The sequence below is a fragment of the Macaca thibetana genome, chromosome 13, assembly GCF_024542745.1.
Source record: "Macaca thibetana thibetana isolate TM-01 chromosome 13, ASM2454274v1, whole genome shotgun sequence".
Classification (NCBI taxonomy): Eukaryota; Metazoa; Chordata; class Mammalia; order Primates; family Cercopithecidae; genus Macaca; species Macaca thibetana.
Window position 1 is genome coordinate 4,932,350 of NC_065590.1, and position 20,912 is coordinate 4,953,261.

Below are 20,912 nucleotides of genomic sequence, written 5' to 3' on the forward strand. Positions count from 1 at the left end.
ACCTCTGCCTCCCAGGTTCAAATGGTTCTCCTGCCTCAGCCTCCCAAGTGGCTGGGATTACAGGCGCCTGCCACCACACCCAGCTCAGTTTTGTATTTTTAGTAGAGACAGGGTTTCACCATGTTGGCCAGGCTGGTCTCGAACTCCTGACCTTGTGATCCACCCACCTTGGCCTCCCAAAGTCCTGGGATTACAGACATGAGCCACCGCACCCAGCCACCTTTCCTTTTTTTTTTTTTTTTTTTTTTTTTTTAAGTAAAAAGCAGGAAGCAGGAAAATAATAAAATCCAGTAGAATGAAAGACTCACCAAATGTTATATGGATGACTCAAATTCATACATACGTGTTTGCTGGCTGGTGATACACTAGAGGAATAAATCTGGTTCTGCATGGAATCACTTACATCAAGGTTACCAATAGGTAGTTATTTCACCACCACCCCCACCCCACCGCCCACCAAGAGAGGGTCTCATTTCAATGCCCAGGCTGGAGTGCAGTGGTGTGATCACAGCTCACTGCAGCCTCAACCTCCAAGGCTCAGGTGATTCTCTCACCTCAGCCTCCCAAGTAGCTGGGACTACAGGCACGCGCCACCATGCTCTGCTAATTTTCTGTATTTTTTTGTAGAGACAGAATTTCGTTATGTTGCCCAAGCTGGTCTTAAACTCCTGGGCTCAAGCAATCCACCCACCTTGGCTCCCAAAGTGCTAGGATTACAGGCGTGAGCCCCCTCGCGGCATCAATAGGTAGTCCTAACAGCTGGGCTGGTTCAGCCACAAACTACTGCTAGTCCTTACAGCACACAGCGCTGACGTAAGACAATTAAGAACAACACTCTGATTTATTCCTGCATTCTACATAATTTCCATTTCCAGGATGATACATACAAAACGCTTCTCAACTGCATAGGCTCACATCTATCCATTTTACTTGGTATGTACAACTTGATATCTCCTACATGACATCTACATGAAGTTTGTACTTGATCTACTTAAGATTGTACTACTTGATGTCTACATCCATGTATTCAACAAATATTTATCAAGAGTGCTCTGGTGACAAGAATCATCAGCACTAAAGGCACGGCAGAGAGGGGCACAGACCTGTGACTTCCCTCCTGGAGCTCAGGATCTGGTTCACCGTAAACAGATAGAGCCTCAAAGAGCCTCTTCATGACTACAGTGGTGGGAGTAGGGGAAGGCTCAGGTACATCTCCAGGAAGTGGAGCTCAGACTGAGCCCCAGAGGTTCACAAGAATTAGCCAGATGCTTGGGGATGGGGGAGGAGACCAGCATGAGGGGCCTTGGAGAGACAAGTGCCAACATGCTGCGGGGTCTGTGCTTAAGAGAAGGTGGAAGAGAAGCAAACCAAGAGGTGGTTCAGGGGCAGCTCCTGCAACCCCCGGCAGTGATTAAAATATGCTCACGGCTGCTTTTTAATACCATGGATACAAGTTTTTAAAAACAGGGGAAAAAAATCCATGCTGAAAAAACTACCAGATTTACTTTCATTTTAAATAAATTCCTCTTGGCCGGGCGCGGTGGCTCACGCCTGTAATCCTAGCACTTTGGGAGGCCAGGCGGGTGCGTTGCCTGAGCTCAGGAGTTTGAGACCAGCCTGGGCAACAATGGTGAAACCCTGTCTCTACTAAAATACAAAAAATTAGCCGGGTGTGGTGGCGCATACCTGTAGTCCTACTGGGGAGGCTGAGGCAGGAGAATCCCTTGAACCCAGGAGGCAGAGGTTGCAGTGAACCAAGATCACACCAATGCACTCCAGCCTGGGCAACAGAGCGAGACTCCATCTCCAAAAATAAAAATAAAAATAAAATAAATTTCTCCTTTATCCAATGCCACCTAGAATGTGGAGTCCAGATCGGAAAATCCTTCTGCCTTCACTGCTAGTAAATGAATTCTTTACAAGCTACCAGCCTCTCAATAATTGTCAGCTCTTCCTAAGGAGTTCCAATTAGGCGGAAAAGGCCACCCTCCAGTATCCCACCGCCTGCACAATTTGTACCTTATATTATTTCCTGGAGTGACACAATCCGTGCCTTGTTTGATTATCTAATTACAAATACATTGCCCTTATTATGCTCTCACTAAATGCAACTCTTGGAAACCTCAAGGCTTTTATTAATAGATTATCAGCCCCTAAAGATACATCAGTTATTTAACTTAATTTTTCAGATTTATGCTTCTAAAATCGAACTACTTCCTTTCTTTGTGGTTTCTTCCCTATTGTGCTTTTAAGAAAAAAAAGACCACTGCACGTAAGACTCTAGAGCCAACATCTAGGACTGCTATAGAATATAACAGGCTGCCCTGTTGAGTCAAAGACTTTCACTGTTGGAGGAGACAAAATTCGCCAACAAATTCAGCTACATGAGCAGGACTCCAGCCAACCTTAGACAGACTAGCCAAGAAATGCAACATCCATGCTGGGTTTCATCAGTTTCCAACCTTCTGACAGAGTCCTTCTGAGCAAGCCTTGTAACCCCACGTGAATCCTTAGCCTGTCAGTTTCTCCTCCCCCAGTCATTAGGACACTCTTCCAAAGGCAGTAGGTGACTTACTGGAGGCACAGCATGAGCATTCACATCAACATTTGAAACAAGGTGAAGCTCCCTTTACTAAGATTTGATTTAATGTGGGCAGAGTAGCCGTGTGCCCAAATTCTACAAAAACACCTTCCTCTTGAGCAATACTCAGCCCAAGCTGTTAAATATTCCATCTTTTAATTATACATATTAAATGCTGCACTAACAGATAAGTGAATATTTCTTATGTCCTTTACTACAATGCAAATGTGTTTACACCTTTATTCTCAGAAGCCTTCATTATTCAGTTTTTCAAATTGTACTTTGCTTTTCTTCTTTCAAACCTACTAGGTGCCAAGCACAATTAAGCCCTTGAGGTATACTGTTAATTTTCATTCTAAGCCTTATTTTAATCATAAGCATTGTGCATTGCTGGTGGGAATGAAAAATGCTATAGCTGCTGTGGAAAACAGTTTCTAACCCTCCAAAGTAAGATTCATTATTGTCCCTTTCTTAAGGTTGAGTTATAAGTAAGGCTTAAAGAAACTGGATAAACTAAAAAGCCTTTCAGTCCAGATTCTTAATCAACAGACTTACTTACCCTGACTCCAAAGGTTGTATTTTACACTATTTTCCACTATACCATACTTCCTCCCTTCACTCTAACTGTTTAGGGAATTAGCCTATCACTACTACAAATGCAATGACAGGAACGGGGGCTTAAGGTAACCACGTTGCAAAGCAGAAAACATCAATACTTTTTCAAATTACAACTTTTAAATTGTCAGTCAATTTAGGAAAAGAATTGCAAGATTATACAGGAATACATGCAATAAAACACTGAAAAATCAAATCCTTCAGAGGACACAGCTGGGTGGTCATATTTGGTCTTTTTCTTCTTTTATTTTTGTATTGTACTTTAAGTCCTAGGGTACGTGTGCACAACGTGCAGGTTTGTTACATATGTATACATGTGCCATGTTGGTGTGCTGCACCCATTAACTCATCATTTACATTAGGTATATCTCCTAATGCTATTTGGTCTTTAGAGTAAGGTTTATCCCACTCACTATTTTTCAACGGAGTCGCTCTGCCGCCCAGGCTGGAGTGCGGTGGCCGGATCTCACACTGTTCCCGCCAACTGTACTGGGACTATTTATTTTTTAGTAGGACGGGGTTTCACCGTGTTAGCCAGGATTCTCGATCTCCTAACCTGTTCCGCCCGTCTCGGCCTCCCAAAGTGCTGGGATTACTCCACCGCGCCCGGCCCCATCATATTTTTCAATCGTCACACTGTAACTGTACATATTTATGGGGTACAATTTGATGTTTCAATACTCACATATGTTATATAATTATCCAATTCGGGTAGTTAGCATATCCATCACCTCATACAGTTATCATTTCTTCGTGGTGAGAACATTCAAAAGTTTCTCATTCTCACAGCTATCCTGTAATATACAGTACCACTACAGTCACCCTACTGTGCAAAAAAACAGCAGAACTTACTTCTCCTATCTAACTACAACTCTGTACCTGTTGACCAACCTCTCCCCATCCATCTTCTCCCATCCTGGTAATCACTGTTCTACTCTCTGCTTTTATAACACCAACTTTTTTTTTTAAGATTACACATATAAGTGGGATCATACAGTATCTGTCTTTCTGTGCCTGGCTTATTTCACTTAACACGATGTCCTCCTCCAGGTTCATCCATGTTGTTGCAAATGTGCCAGGCACGGTGGCTCACACCTATAATCCCAGTGCTTTGAGAGGCCAAGACCGAGGAGGGAGGACTGCTTAAGGTCAAGAGTTTGAGACCATGTTGTCACAAATGATAGGATTTCATTCTTTCGCATAGTTGAATAGTGTTCTGTTGTATATATCTCACATTTTCTTTATTTATCTCGTTGGACACTTAGGTCGATTCTGTATCTTGGGTATTGTAAATAGTGATGCAGTAAACACAGGAATGCAGGTATCTCTTCAACATACCGATTCCATTTCCTTTGAATATATACCCAGTAGCGGGACTGCAGGATCATGCAGCAGTTCCATTTTCAGTTTTTTGAAGATCCTCCATACTGTTCTCCATAGTGGCTATATTAACTTACAATCCTACCAAATGAGCGTTCCCTTTTCTCCATGTCCTCACCAACACCTTTCCTTTGTCTTTTCAATAATAGCCTTTCTAAGAAAAACATTAATTAAATAAACAAGTAATAAACATTCTAACGGGAGTGCGGTATTTCCTCATGGTTTTGATGTGCCTTTTCCTGATGATTAGTGATGCCGGGCATGTTTGATGTACCTGTTAGCCATTTGTACGTCTTCTTCTGAAAAATGTCTATTAACGTCTTCTGCTCATTTTTTAATCCGGTTATTAGGTTTTTGGCTTTTGAGCTATTTAAGTTCCTTATTACCCCACTCACTTGAAGTGCTTCAGAGACCCTGGGAGAGGGGGCAGCGACATTGCGTGTTCTTTCTCTGCAGTCTCTTTCCCACATGCTAACATCTCCAGCTCTTTGTTTTCCCAGAGCTGGCTGAACTTGTTACAAGTGGCTGGAGACTGTAACTTTACTTCCTTTCCCGAGTAGCAAAATCACTTCTGCAAGCAGAAGTTTGGAAACATCTCATAATCCTGAATTCCGCCATGCTATGCTCTAACCTGAGGAAAAGATGGGCACCTTCCTAGCAATGCTCAGAGCCCAGGAGGTTAACAATGGCAGCCACATCTGCACCCGCCCTTTCTGGCCACCAGAGAAGTTAGTGTGACGATCCGTCCCCCTCAAAAGAGGGAGCTACAAAAAAAAAAGACTGGAGGAAACTACTGTGTTTCCCACCCACACCCCTCCAGCTTTCCATAATGGTCAGACTGCCAGGTAAACAGGAAGCTGAGAAGAGACAGGGGATGTTCCTGTTCCAGGCAATCAGTCCAAAACGCTGGGCTTCTACTCCCACCCAACTTTTAAGAAAAAAGTGGGATCCATCATCCATGCATATAGTCACCCATCCATTCGTCCTGAGCAAATATACTGAGCACTACCACAGGGAAATCTCTGCCCTCATAGAACAGGAAATTTAGCAATGAAAAAAATAAAGTGGTATATTGTATGAGAAAGTGAGAAGGAACTAAGGAGAAAAATAAACCTGGAGATGTGAAGAGAGAGGGAGAGAGAGAGCATGTATATGCATGTATGTAAGCAGGAGGGCCGATTTTAATCCTCAAGGAAACAAAAGCGGATAGTATTTCTGAAGTTAGGCAATTCAGATTACTTCAACCACCAGATCTCCTCTGCCTAGACTCCTATTAATACAAATTCAGCATCACAATAAAGGAAAAGAGACGTTTATTGATCACTGCTCTCTTACATTTTACTTCCAATCCCCCTTAGGCCACCACTGCCTGCTTCCCTCCAAACAAAAGTCTACAACCGCACAGAATGTGTATCACTGTAGCCCCCATTCCTTTCTGAAACTCAGTCTAGGTTTTAAACTCTTAAATTGCTAAACATCTGCCACATCAGAATTCCACATTTTCCAAAACCCGCCACCACCACAGAGCTGCCCTGTTTTCCATGGGTCTTGACTTTAACAACCATTCTAAGTGGCCCCATGAAGACCAGCCCCCCACAGTACACGGGGCAGGTCAGCACTGCTTCATCCATACTGGCTTCCCAGCTAAATGCTCAAAGGTAAAGTGTCTGGCTGCAGATGTCATCCTTTCCCAATCAACAGGGTCTCCAAGAAATACATCAAGTGTCCTCTGTCTTTTTGTAGACTTTTCCTCCTTTATGGTTGATCTTGTTGCCCTTAAGCATAAGAAAATTCTGCACATTCACAGTAAGTCCAAACCAAAGTAAATACCAAGGAATGCCAAAGCCACAGGTATAGTAACAAACACGGGACCTGCTTGATTTGGGAATGAAACAGGGAGGGAATTCACTGAGTTCATCACAGAGAGACTCTGGACAACAGAGTCAGAAACCCTCTGGACAGGAAGCGGGCTTGAAGCCAGACCAGGCATCCTAAGGGCCAGCTCTGCCCTCCATATCTGGACCCATCTCACCCACTAACTAGATGGTGAATCGGGAAGGCAGCCGGCCCTCACCGCCTGCTCTCCGGCCTCTTTCCAGAGCAGCGAACAGAGTATTCTACATATGTGCACATAACTAAGTGAATGAATGAGTGTTTATGGGACAAACTGTCCTTATGCTTCTGGCTTCACAAATCCTCAGGCCTTGTCCTCACTCTCTACTAAATGAAACATTTATAGACCAGGAACCCTGCTAAATGCACCACAAATAAAGATACACAGCCCTCAAAGAAAAGGAGGGACGACAAATTCCTGCCTCTTCGCCTCTGATGCCTCTTCCCAGGGCACCACCCACCTCCATTTCCTGAGAGCCTGGGCACTAAGCACCATGGTGCCTCACGGGGCCCAACAAGGCCACTGTGGCCCCTGCCTCCTGCACAATTCCCTCCCCCAAAGCTCAAAACAGCTCCTGGAGCAGGCCCACGTGCTGCGCAAGTTGCCCAAGTTGAGTCCCTGTTGCCACTCAACAGGACCACTGGTTACCAAAGCACCCTACACCTACCCGCCTCCATTCAGAATCCTAACTACCCTCTGCCCCTTCCATGGGGAACCCTCAGCTGCCTACAGCTCCCTCCATGCAGCGTCCTGCCAACTCCCACCCACTCACCCGGTCTCCGTGTAAGTCGGCCCTCCTCTAACAAAACCAACCGCCAGCTTTCTCAGAAGCTAAAGTCCAGCAAAAGCCAGTCCCTTTGCACTTGGTTCTGCGGTTTCCAGGCGTGTTAGTACGTACATCTCCTACCAGAATCAACCTCAGAAGGGCCTTCCCTACTGTGGTCTGAGAGCAGAAAAATCCGCCAACCACTAACCCGGGGACTAGGTCCTTTGACTTCTCCGGTCTCTGTCTTGTCAGTAGAACAGGAATGAGACAGGAGATCTAAGGTCCCTGTTATGCAGATTCCAAAATTGTAAAGAAAAATCATATAAGTCCCCTAGATACAAATGAAAAAGTCGAACTATTCCTTCACTGCCCTGTTTAAACAGGTGTCCTAGCTACTGTAAGCCAGCGTCAAGATTTCAAAGAGCTTTGGATTATAACTTTTTGAAAACAAATGCTTTGTCTTTTTCATCAACTTTACGAGCCTGAGTTTTTTTTCCTACCATTCCTTGTAAGACACTGAAAGACAGGAATAAACTCACCTGTTCAATTTTTCTAAGATCACGAGCTTGCGATTCGCCCACCCTCGGTTTCCCCTCCGGGCGTGGAGACAGTTCCCGCTCACCGCGGCCTCCAGAGCTGCGCCCGGCGCGCATCACCGCGCGCCCCCAGCCGCGACACCACCTGGAGCCTCCGGCGCCTCCAGATGGCCGAGTCCGGGCCGGCCCGGCGCACCCCCCTATCACCTGGCCCCGCACAGCAGCCGCGTTGCTCCAGGGCGGCCCCGCTACAGCCAGCGTTTCTCCTTGGATTCCCAAGCCGAGTCTGGCCTCCAGCTCACCGGGCCAGGCGGCGAAGACACCTGCCTCGCCCGGAAAACGCACGCGCCCGGGAGCCCCTCTAACACGACCTCGACGGGAACCCGCGGGAGAAACGCAGAAAAAAGGAAAACAAGCCCGCGGCAGGGCCGTCCGGGCCCCGCGACTCCCAAGAAATCACCTCTGGCGACGCAGCCCGGGACTGGGGGCCGCGGGCCCGGCGGGGTGCGAGGCCCCGGGCCCGGCCGCCAAGCCCGCCCCGGCGCGCCACTTACCGGTGAGGCGGCCGCCCCCCTCGCCGTGCCCGCGGCGCCGCTGCAGGATGAAGTAGCAGCTGCTCTTCTGGGTCACCCAGAGCTTCAGAGCGTTCTTCAGCAGCACCTCCTCGGGCTTGAGCCACATCGCGGCGGTCCGGCCGCGCCCGCCGGCCCCGGCTCACATCTCCCCGGCCGACGGTCGCTGTGAGCCGAGCCCGCTCGAGACGCGGCAGCGGCGGCGCGCGAGGACCACAGCCCGGCCGGTGCCCAGCGCTCTGAGAGCCCGCGGAGCACAGCCGGCGCAGCTCGCCCCGCGCACCCAGCGCAGCCCTCACGTGGCCCCGCCCCGCGCCCGCCCCCGGTCCCGCCCCAGCCTTCGGCCCCGCCCCCGACCGCCCCCACCCGGCGGCTCCCGCGGCGCCTCCCGGGTTTCCGCGTCCCAGGCGCTCGGGCGCGCAGTTCCGGAGTGGAGGGAGGAAGTCCAATCCTGCGCCAGGCTCCCTCCCTCCCGCCCCGCCGCGCTCCCAAGGCGAACTCGGGAGAGCCGCGGTCCATGACCTCGACCTGAGACCTGGAGGAGGAACAGGGAAAAAGCCTTCTCGCAGCTGCAGGTTGCCCCACCGAGGGCATTTCTCATAGGGGGCGGGGGGCAGAATGCACGCCAGAAAACCTGAGTGCGCTGGGTTTTTAAAATAGCAACAGCAACAAAAATTACAAATAACCAAAAAATAGCGTAAGAATTAAAAACAGTTATGTTCCAATGTTTTTAATACTTGGTTCACATTTTGGATGCTCTCCCCAGGGATCCGACGGCGCTGCGGAGGCGGCAGCGATGTTTGGGATCCTAAAGAAAGCATCAGACCGGACTCAGCTCTGGACGTCCCTCGAGGGGCCTGGTGGTACCGATAGTAGGGCCACCACGGTTGGTGCCCTGCCTAGAAATAAAACCTTTGTTCCGAGAGAAATTGAAAAGCTGGAAAACATGGAGTAGGCGATGTGAAGAGAAGCTACAGGGAATGTAGAGGTCAGGTTTTAAATGCGTATTTCCTCAAGGATGCTGTGGAAGCAGACACAAGGTGGCTGGCCTGGAGCAGGCTGGGGGACCTCCAAAGATCTCCACAGGGAGGCAGTTACATTCAACACCCTACCTGGCAAAAGAAGACCCCATCAAAACATCCCTGACAGAACGTGACTGAACTGGAAGTCAAGTCAATCCTGACAACCCCACCCCCACCCCCAGGACGCCTGGGAACTGAGGGAAGCGCCCCCAGAAGGAAGCAGCTCAGAAACCCTGACCAGAGCTGGCGGACAAGAACCCTGTGGGCGGGGGACAGGAACGCCCACCCAGAGGCCAGGAGAGAGAACATGGTCCAGGACTGGCAGCCACTAACAGATAGCCTCTGAATGAAACTGAGGAAGGAAGTCAGTGGCAACCGGGACTATTAGGGTGCACCAGGGCGTATGGAACAGTCAGGGACGGTAAGAAAACATTCCTTCCAGAGACATTTACTGGCACCTCCGGCGCAGACACACTGCCAGGCCCGGGAATCGCAGAGATGAACTGGGAGACCTGTCTGCCCTGAAGAACTCACAGGTAGGAAAATGAGTCAGGAAAGAGCGGTAGGTTTCCTAACAGGAGGCAACGAAGGGAGGGCAGTGAGCAGAGAGCAGTATGCAGACCGCGTGGTCAGGGAGGGAGTTGAGCAAGTCCCACAGAACAGCTGTTGCTAGACTAGAACTTGAAAATGAATATGACTTTGACAGGAGGTCAAGTAGGGGAGGTCATGTCTGGTAAATGGATCACTGCAGATGACCTTGTGGTTTAGAGCAGCCTCTGGTGGCTGACAGCCCCAAATCGAATCCTGCAACTGCTGCTAATTTAGCTGTGTGATCTTGACCTTGGGCAAGATACCATCTCAATGAGCCTCAGTTTACTCAACTCTAAAATTAGGATAATCAGAGTGCCTCCCTTTTAGGAACTATCAAGAGCATGCTGTAGTAAGTACAAAGTACTCAACATCAGCCATTATTATTAAATGTTCAAAAACTTCTGAAACGGTGCACACACACTCACTCATATTTTAAACATTATTCAGCTCTCATCTGCCAAATATTAAATATGACAGAAGCACGGAGAGGGATATGAAAGTCATTGGGAAGGCATGGGAGGGTACTATGAGGGACTGTGTTTCTATTCTCTCTCTCCCACCTCCTGCCTGTGCCATTACCCAAGTCAAATAGAAGCCAGTAGGAGGCAAGGGAGCGCAGGCTGCAGTCTGTGGCAGTCAGCCTCCCAGGCACGCAACAAGGTGGAGGAGGATGAAGAGGGGATCTGGAGGAGCGGGTGGAGAAGTCCAGCAGAGCCCTAACCACTTCCCGCTGTTGCTCATCTCTATGTGCTCATCACCCTTGATGGGGTTCCAGGTTGACTTGTCTCCCCAGATTCGAGGTCCTAACTCCCAGCAACTCAGAATGTGACCTTATCTGAAAAAAGGATGATTACGGATGTAATTACTTAAAATCAGGTTATTAGGGCGGCCCCTAATCCATAATGACCGGTGTCCTTATAAAAAGAGGAAATTTGGGAAGATAAATCCACAAGGAGAACACCATGAGAAGATTAGAGTTGTGCTGCTGCGAGCCAAGGAACTGCCAGAAGCCGGGAGAGAGGCCTGAAACAGATCCTTCCCTGCCGACAACCTTGATCTCAGATGTCTAGCTCCCAGAACTGGGAGATAATACATTTCTGTTGTTTAAGCTACCTCACTATTCGTACTTTGTTACAGCCGTCCTAGCATATTAATGCAGTTGCCTCTGTAATTCTGCCCACAGCTGTTGAGCAGCAAGTTTCTTCAACCTTTCGGAGATGGACTGCATTTCCTACCAAGACCCTGTCTGTTAGCGGAGTGACCCCAGGAAACAGTTTCTCAACGGGGATTCTGGCTGGGTTACACGCAGATTCATGCATGCATAGGGAACAAAACGGATGCTAGTAACCCATGGCATACAGGGGCAGCAGGATTACTCCAGTTAGCACTGGGAGTAGTGTGAGGGGCAGATGGACCACAAAGCTTTGGGGGCTTTTGCTGCTGTTGCACTTGATTGCTATGGCAACAGTAATAATTATAAAGATTGTAGAGTGAAATGGATGTTTCTGACTGCTCTGGAGAGTTTTTGAACAACGGAAAAGATAAGCATGAAGTATTAAATTCTCATTTTAAGATAGATATGCTGAAATTCAAAGAACCATTTATCTGGGGTAGGCACGGGACAGACTAAGTTCATCTTCAGATACTAAATATAATTGTACAGATTACAGAATTGTGGCAAAGGTTAAGTGCTCAACCTCAGCAAGTTCTCTTGCTAAGATTAGGACACTGATTGGGAAGGAGTAGGACCATAGACTTGTGATAGGAACATTTGGACAGACAAAGTCAAATTCCCAAATCCCAAAGCTCCCTTGTGTACGGAAGCAGCCCTGCCTCCCCTGTGAAAGGAAATTCGCCTTCACTTAGATTAAGACCTTTCAAGACTTGACTGGGGCCTTTGCCTCCCACATGGATGCCTCTTCTCCTCCAGACTTGCCCCTGATGTACCTCATTGACTCCAGGACCATAACAAGAATAAACTCCCTACAGAGCCCAGAAAGATAAATGCAAGGTCAGCCAGAGAAGGGGAGGATGGAAATAGATTATATACCACCAAAGCTGGAAAAAAATCTTGCCCATATGTGTTGCAAAGAAGCTGAGAACTGTGTATGGGAATGGATTCTAAAGTGTTAGACTAAGGAGGATGAAATAGTAGGTTAGGCCAGGCATGGTGGCTCACGCCTGTATTCCCAGCACTTTGGAAGGCAGAGACAGGAGGATTGCTTGAGGCCAGGAGTTCAAGACCAGCCTCGGTAACACCGAGGTGGTGTAGAGACACCATCTCTACAAAATATTTAAAAATTAGCCACGTGTGGTGGTGCACGCATGCCTCTGGTCCCAGCTGTTCAAAGGCTGAGGTAGGAGGATCATTTGAACCTAGGAGGTTAAGCTGCAGAGAGCTATCATGGCACCATTGCACTCCAGCCTGCTGACAGAGCAAGACCCTGTCTCGAATAAAAAAAATATATAAAGAAAGATTCAGCGGCCGGGCGCGGTGGCTCAAGCCTGTAATCCCAGCACTTTGGGAGGCCGAGACGGGCGGATCACGAGGTCAGGAGATCGAGACCATCCTGGCTAACACGGTGAAACCCCGTCTCTATTAAGAAATACAAAAAACTAGCCGGGCGAGGTGGCGGGCGCCTGTAGTCCCAGCTACTCGGGAGGCTGAGGCCGGAGAATGGCGTAAACCCGGGAGGCGGAGCTTGCAGTGAGCTGAGATCCGGCCACTGCACTCCAGCCTGGGTGACAGAGTGAGTCTCAAAAAAAAAAAAAAAAAAAGATTCAGCAAAATTTATGAATATGCATACACTCACTTGGGATTCATGATTTAGTGTGTTATATATTGGAGTGATTAAAATATTTTAGAAAATGTGGTGATGTTTCTTTTCTTTTTCTGTTTTTTTTTTTAATTGAGACAGAGTCTGGTTCTGTTGCCCAGGCTCGAGTGCAGTGGTGTGATCTCTGCTTGCTGCAACTTCCACCTCCCAGGTTCAAGCAATTCTCGTGCCTCAGCCTCCTGAGTAGCTGAGACTCCAGGCACACGCCACCACGCCTGGCTAACTTTTTTTTTTATTTTTAGTAAAGACGGTTTTGCCATGTTGGTGAGGCTAACCTCAGGTGATCCACCTGCCTCGGCCTCCCAAAATTCTGGGATTACAGGTGTGAGCCACTGCACCCAGCCAATGTTTCTTAATATACTATGAATATACAGAAAACGCTGAATACCTTAAAAGGTAACTTGTAGAAAACAGATCATAATGCACATGACTCCTGTCCAAAGCAATGCAAATAAACTTTGGTCCATAAAGATATCCTATAGAATATTAATTAGTTTTGCGTCCACTAGCAAATTCACTTGGCATTCCTGATTAATACCCATGTCTATACCTATATATCTGTTCTTCGAATTCTCCTTTGAACTAATCTTAACATTGTACTGATTGCCTCATTAATGAATGAGTTGAATAAAATCTTTGATCCATGTTCATTTTATATTTACAATGAGACTCACACTTTTAACTTTTTGGAAATTATTCTTTAGCAGTAAGACGACAGGGAAAAGGATTAGTAGGGTGTTGAAAATATTTTGTTGTAGTTGAAAGATGGAAAAAGGAGAAGCCAGGGACAATGGTTCACACCTGTAACCCCAGCATTTTGAGAGGTTGAGGCAGGAGGATCACTTGAGGCCAGGAGTTTGAGCCTAGCCTGGGCAACATAATGAGACCCCATCTCTACCAAAAAAAAAAAAAAAAAAAAAAAAAAAAAAAGGAGAGATAAGAGAAAAGGACCCTCAAGGCGGGGTGTGGTGACTCACGCCTGTAATTCCAGCACTTTGGGAGGACAAGGCAGGCGGATCACGAGGTCAGGAGTTTGAGACCAGCCTGGCCAACATAGTGAAACCTCATCTGTACAAAAATACAAAAATTAGCTGGGCATGGTGGCACACGTCTATAGTCCCAGCTAGTCAGGAGGCTGAGGCAGGAGAATCGTTTGAACTCGGGAGGCAGAGGTTGCAGTGAGCTGAGATCACGCCACTGCACTCCAGCGTGGCAACAGAGATTCCATCTCAAAAAATAAATAAATAAAATACAGAGAAAATGACCTTCAAAGTTACTTTCGCTCTCCTATCCAGGATACAAACACCCCACTAAACATACTCACTGGCCCCGAGAAGAGATACTAGTCCCTTCGACCTTGGCAAAACCTTGAGAAGTAGACCCAACCTCTAGGACACCTCCCTCCTCTGAGAGCACCCAAACCGCAGGGACATCTGCCTGCTGTGGTCCCCCTCACGTGGCGACTGGCAGACTGAGAAAGGTCATAGAAGGACGAGCACGCTGCACGTCCTGCCGTGGGATGGCAAGCATTCAGAGATGAAAGCGCACCACTCATTCCACACTTCACTGTCAGCGCTTGCTTGTAGTTAACATGAACTCAACTGGCAGGTGACTGGCCCAACTCATCATTGGTTTGGCGAGAAATACCAAAAATCCCTTGTGCAGGGGAAGGAAACTGCACACACAAAGCCTATCCATGTGATGATGACTTCCACTTGGGGGTGAGGGGTGGTGCTGGGCCAGGACCTCTTTTCCTAGATCCAGGACCTGGCTCCTAGGTCTCTGTCCTAGCAGCCCAGCCTGCCCATGTCAGCTGTTCCAGACAGCATCACCAGCCCCTTGCCCTTCCCTTCCTACATGCAGAGGAGGAAGAAGGAAAAGGAGAGAGAAATGGGGAAGAAAAGGTAAATATTCTGAAAATGTTAGACCCAATACAAAAAAGCAATGATAAGGCATTTCTAGTTTTCCTTCACAAGTAATACTCTTATTTTATTATTATTATTATTATTATTTGGAGACTGTTTCTCTGTCGCCCAGGCTGGAGTACAGTGGCATGATCTCAGCTCACTGCAACCTCTGCCTCCTGGCTTCAAGCGATTCTCCACGCTCAGTCTTCCAAGTAGCTGGGACCACAGGCCCGCACCACCACACCCAGCTAATTTTTGTATTTTTAGTAGAGATGGGGTTTCACCATGTTGGCCAGGCTGGTCTCAAACTCCTGACCTCAGGTGATCTCTTGCCTCGACCTTCCAAAGTGCTGGGATTACAGGCATGAGCCACCACACCCGGCCCGTAATTAATACTCTTTAGTTCTTAATAGAATTGTCACTTATGTTACCTACAAGCTTCTATTAGTGTCCAGATAGCTACTAAATGTAGTTTTTGGTTTTTCATTGATTTAATTTTTTTAATCTTTAAAATAATTTTTTAAATGTATGCTTTTGATATTATTGATTTCCTTTTGAAAACTGCTATCACATTTTCCTGGTTGACTTTTGGCTCACATTTCTAGCTTGACTGCTTGTCTAAATCATGATTTTGTATTTCCTCTTATAACATGAATGCTGTGAAGGGCAGATCATTGGCCCAGGCTGCAGGTTCTCTCCCACTTCTGACAGCTCAGTTGTAAGGTAACAGGCAGTGAAGGAGCCCTGGGTGTTGTATTCACACCTTCTGCCACAGTGCCTTCCATCCAATGGGTGCAAAACACACTCAAAATGAGTCACAAGCAGCCCAGGAATAAGCTAACAAGTTTCAAGGGATTTGCAAAGTCAAGAAACAGCCATTGAATATGTTAAACAGACCAGCACTGTGAGAGATTCCTGGGATTCAAAAAAAATTGTAGGCCTGGTGCAGTGGCTCACGCCTGTAAACCCAGCACTTTGGAAGGCCAAGTGGGGTGGATCACCTGAGGTCATGAATTTGAGACCAGCCTGGCCAACACAGTGAAACCCTGTCTCTACTGAAAATACAAAAATTAGCCGGGCATGGTAGCGGGCGCCTGTAATCCCAGCTACTCGAGAGGCTGAGGCATGAGAATTGCTTGACCTCAGGAGGTCGAGATTGTAGTGAGCCGAGATCACGCGACTGCTCTCCAGCCTGGGCGACAGAACGAGACTGTCTCAAAATAAATAAATAAATGCTGGTTCCTGGCTTTATGTCGTAGTAGGATGAGTTTCCCCCAGGGGAAAAGAACACTGATGGAGGACTACTATATACTAAGCTCTGTGCTTGTACTTTCAACAGATGTCTCACTTATTTCTCACAATAAATCTAAAAGGAAGTTAAAATTAGTCCCATTTTACAGATGAGAACACTCAGCCCACAGAAAAGTTTAGAAACTTGCCAATATCACATATCCCCTACATGGCAGAACCAGGATTTGCTGCTAGGCTTTTCCAAATCTCAGCCCAGTGCTTTTTCCATTAATGAACAGTTTAAATTGGTTTCAGTCTTATTAATGGAAGCAGAGTGGCATCTATATTTTTCCTTAGCATTACTTTCAATAAAGATTAGAGCCATAGGCCGGGCGCGGTGGCTCAAGCCTGTAATCCCAGCATTTTGGGAGGCCGAGACGGGCGGATCACGAGGTCAGGAGATTAAGACCATCCTGGCTAACACGGTGAAACCCCGTCTCTACTAAAAAATACAAAAAACTAGCCGGGCGATGTGGCAGGCGCCTGTAGTCCCAGCTACTGGGGAGGCTGAGACAGGAGAATGGCGTGAACCCGGGAGGCGGAGCTTGCAGTGAGCTGAGATCCAGTCACTACACTCCAGGCTGGGCGACAGAGCGAGACTCCGTCTCAAAAAAAAAAAAAAAAAATTAGAGCCATCATCCAAATAACATGGGCTTCAAAGGAGGCAGATATGGATTCAAAAATCTCCTTTTCCTAGCTCCTAGCTGTGCAACCACAGGTAAGTTCCTTAATCTCTTACAATTTCAGTTTCTTCACAGGGATACCTATGTCTCACTAAGATATTATAAGGCTTAAGTAAAGTAACCTAAGTCATACACCTACCTCAGGCTTGTCCTGTGCATGTCTTCTAAATAGCAACTGTTTTAATCACCTCTGGGTTATTCCAACCCTAGCCCTGGGTGTACCTGTGACATGTCTCACCTCTGTCTGCAATTCTGAAATCACTTTTGTATCCTGCAGACTGAAGGACCTTCCCCAGCATTCTCGCAAGCACATTGAGAGTCAAGCACCCCAGGAAAGGATAATAGCAACTCAGAAATAATGACCTCTCCACATTCAATCTTTATTGCAAACAAACAGTTAGTTTGGTTATGTGTAACCACTAGGGTTTTTTTGCTAAATGTCAGTAGCCACTACTGGTTTGAAATAAGTGAGGGTGTAGATGTCCCCTTCATCACCACCGTATACTCAAGATAGGTCATTTGTTAAAATGCAAGCAAGTCTGGCCGGGCGCGGTGGCTCAAGCCTGTAATCCCAGCACTTTGGGAGGCCGAGACGGGCGGATCACGAGGTCAGGAGATCGAGACCATCCTGGCTAACACGGTGAAACCCCGTCTCTACTAAAAAATACAAAAAACTAGCCAGGCGAGGCGGCGGGCGCCTGTAGTCCCAGCTACTCGGGAGGCTGAGGCAGGAGAATGGCGTAAACCCGGGAGGCGGAGCTTGCAGTGAGCCGAGATCGCGCCACTGCACTCCAGCCCGGGTGACAGAGCCAGACTCCGTCTCAAAAAAAAAAAAAAAAAAAAAAAAAAATGCAAGCAAGTCTCTGAAATTTTGCAGCACACTCAAACATGTATTAAACATGTATTAGAGGCCGGGCATGGTGGCTCACACCTGTAACCCCAGCACTTTGGGAGGTCGAGGTGGGAGGATTACTTGAGCCCAAGAGTTTGAGGCCAGCCTGGGCAACATAGCAAGATGGCAAGACCCTTTCTCCACACACACACACACACAGACACACACAAGTTTTTTAATTAGCTGGGCATGGTGGTGTGTGCCTATAGTCCTAGCTACTCTGGAGACTGAGGCCAGATGGTCACTTGAGCATAGGAGGTCAAGGCTTCAGTGAGCCATGTTCATTCCACTGCATTCTAGCCAGGGTGACAAAGCGAGACCCTGTCCCAAAAAAAGGTACCCTCTAAATATATACACCTGCTATGTACCTCCAAAAATTTAAAAAAAAAATTTTTTTAACTCATTTATTAGAAAGAGAGCCCAAGATAACCCTACATCCTGTTCTGTAAGCTCCTGAAGTCTCAGGTCGTTGACCACAACTTGCATTAAATGTTTAGCCAAAGTAAAAATTTGACTGTATCCTAGAAGTAACTTCATGGTTGGCACCAGGAAACCAGAATGCTTTGAGTCAGAAGCTGGACATGGGCCCATTTAGGTCAAGCCTCAAATACCATTCCAGGAGGGGGAGGGACAAAGGCCTTGCTACTAACCAGTGTTTTGGGTTTTTGTTTTGTTTTTTGAGACGGAGTCTCACTCTGTTGCCCAGGCTGGAGTGCAGTGACGTGATCTTGGCTCACTGCAACCTCCACCTCCCAAGTTCAAACAATTCTCTGCCTCAGCCTCCCGAGTAGCTGGAATTACAGGCGCCCACCACCATGCCCAGCTAATTTTTGTATTTTTAGTAGAGATGGTGTTTCACCATCTTGGCCAGGCTGGTCTTGAACTCCTGACCTCGTGATCCACCCGCCTCGGCATCCCAAAGTGCTGGGATTACAGGAGTGACCCCACTGTACTTGGCCAGTTTTTTTTGTTTTTGTTTTGTTTTTTTTTTTTCTGAGACAGAATCTTACTCGGTTGCCCAGGATGGAGTACAGTAGTGCGATCTCAGCTCACTACAACCCCCACCTCCTAAGTTCAAGTGATTCTCCTCTCTCAGCCTCCCAAGTAGCTGGGATTATAGGCACCTGCCACCACACCCAGCTAATTTTTGTATTTTTAGGAGAGAATACATGTTGGCCAGGCTGATCTCAAACTGCTGACCTCAGGTGATCCACCCATCTCGGACTCCCAAAGTGCTGGGATTGCAGGTGTGAGCCACCATGCCCGGCCTACCAACCAATTTTATCCAACCTACCTTCTCGAATGCAATGAATTTCACCAATAAAATTACTCTTCCAACATCCCTTGGGATAATTAACAAAATCCTTGTCATCGATTGGAGAGAAAGACAGCTGGAGTATAGGCATTTTTGCTTTTTTTGAGATAGGGTCTGCTCTGTCGCCCCGGCTGGAGTGCAGTGGCGCAATCTTGGGTCACTGCAACCTCTGCCTCCAGGGTTCAAGTGATTCTCCTGCCTCAGCCTCCTGAGTGGTTGGGATTACAGGTGCCTACCACCACCCCCTGCTAAAAGTGTAGGCATTTAATTACATGTGCTCTAACGGCTTCAGGAGTGTGCATTCGTTATTGGGATTAGGGTATCTGATGCTGTCTGTAGAATGTGGATTGAAACCAGTGAGCATGCACATATATGTCATTTGATAGCCGGCGCTAACATAGTTTAAAGTAAATTACAGCCAACCGTCTGTCGTCTAGGGCAGTTCACCCAACCTCTGCTTGCATTTCCCTATCTCCGTACTTATATTATGTCAACATATTTGAAAGGCTCCAACAAAAGTCTAGCTAGCATCCAGCTCCTCAGAATACCCTTCCCAAGACTTTCCAGGCTGCACCCAGGCCAGGCACTCCTCTCTGGAGAAACAAGGACAAGGAGAGGCCAAAAGAGATGAGGGGGCGGAACTAGGCAGGGAAAAGCAAATCTTAGGTTTCCTTTTTAGCTCTTTTTGCATCTCAAAACACACACACATTAGAATCTGAAAAATCATAACAAATGGCAATGATTGTGAGTCTGCACATGTGCCAAGGAAAATTACGGTAGGGAATGTACAAATGGCCCTGTCCTATTCCAAATTATTTCCCTATTTTACAACCAGTTTGTTTCATTTTTTTATAATTCAGAGAACCTATACTAAGAACCCCTACACCATAATAGTATTAAATCAAAGGACAAAACCTTGGAATGTTCTCTAATTAGTTCTGAAAGGTTACTAATCTTCAGCTGATACAGAATCTGCATTCTATTTCAATCATAAGCTCCTTAAGCAGAAAGAAAAGAATTTTGATCAATTAAAAGGACCTTCATAAACTGGAATCTTCCCAAGGTACAAATTACACTGTTCTTTCTGAGAACCCAGGATTTGACCTGAAAATGTTTTCTTTGCATGTTCAGCCACCACTGAACCAGTAAGAGCAGGACATCCTCTTACCTGTCTGATTTCTGATTGTTATTCACCAAACTATATTGTGTCCTTTCCTCTTTCACTTCATCACACCTATTGATGTTAACATATTTTTTCTTCCAGATTTTAAGTATGTGTTGATTATCGTATTATTTAATCTACCCCCTAATTACCGAAATCTCTGTAAAACTATTCATGTCCCAATTATGTTATAACATGTGTAGTCTATGGACATGATATAGTTGGGATATTGGTCTCCTCCATATCTCAGGTTGAAATTTTGTAACCACATCAGAGCAGTCTGGTTCAACTATCATGTAATAAAGTTGAGTTATTTATTAGTTGCCGTGGACGCCCAGGTTGAAGGACAGGTAACCTGAGCACGCCCAAAGGAACCAAGCTTTGCAACCCCAGGAGGAACCTAAGTGCTCAAAGGAATAGGGACTAAAGTAAGAAGCCACGCTGCCCGGCAGAATCCAGGATCCAATCAGACTGAGCTCTGCCATCACCCCATGACAGGATTCAGTCAGATCATGCCTCCTGGCATCATCTCATTGCAAGATCTAATCAGATCACACTTCATTACCCTATACTTATAAAACCCAACCCAGGCCAGGCACGGTGGCTCACACCTATAATCCCAGCACTTTGGGAGGCCGAGGCAGGCAGATCACAAGGTCAGGAGTTCAAGACCAGCCTGACCAACATGGTGAAACCCCATCTCTACTAAAAATACAAAAATTAGCCGAGCGTGGCAGTGTGCCCCTGTAATCCCAGCTACTCATGAAGCTGAAGCAGGAGAATTGCTTGAATATGGGAGGCAGAGGTTGCAGTGAGCTGAGATGGCACCACTGCCCTCCAGCCTGGGTGACAGAGTGAGACTCCATCTC

At 47.0% G+C, this 20,912-nt stretch overlaps 1 protein-coding gene across 2 annotated transcripts in view; it reads right to left on the reverse strand.

Annotated features, from left to right (window-relative positions):
* Window positions 1-8,585, reverse strand: part of TBC1D8 (TBC1 domain family member 8) — a 133,179-nt gene extending 124,594 nt beyond the window's left edge. For both annotated transcript variants that reach the window (XM_050755043.1, XM_050755042.1), the window contains exon 1: window positions 8,327-8,585. In XM_050755043.1, the coding sequence (XP_050611000.1) occupies window positions 8,327-8,453 (127 nt within the window). In that variant the 5' untranslated portion in view covers window positions 8,454-8,585. The remainder of the gene's footprint in view (window positions 1-8,326) is intronic.
* Between the last annotated feature and the right edge of the window lie 12,327 nt (window positions 8,586-20,912).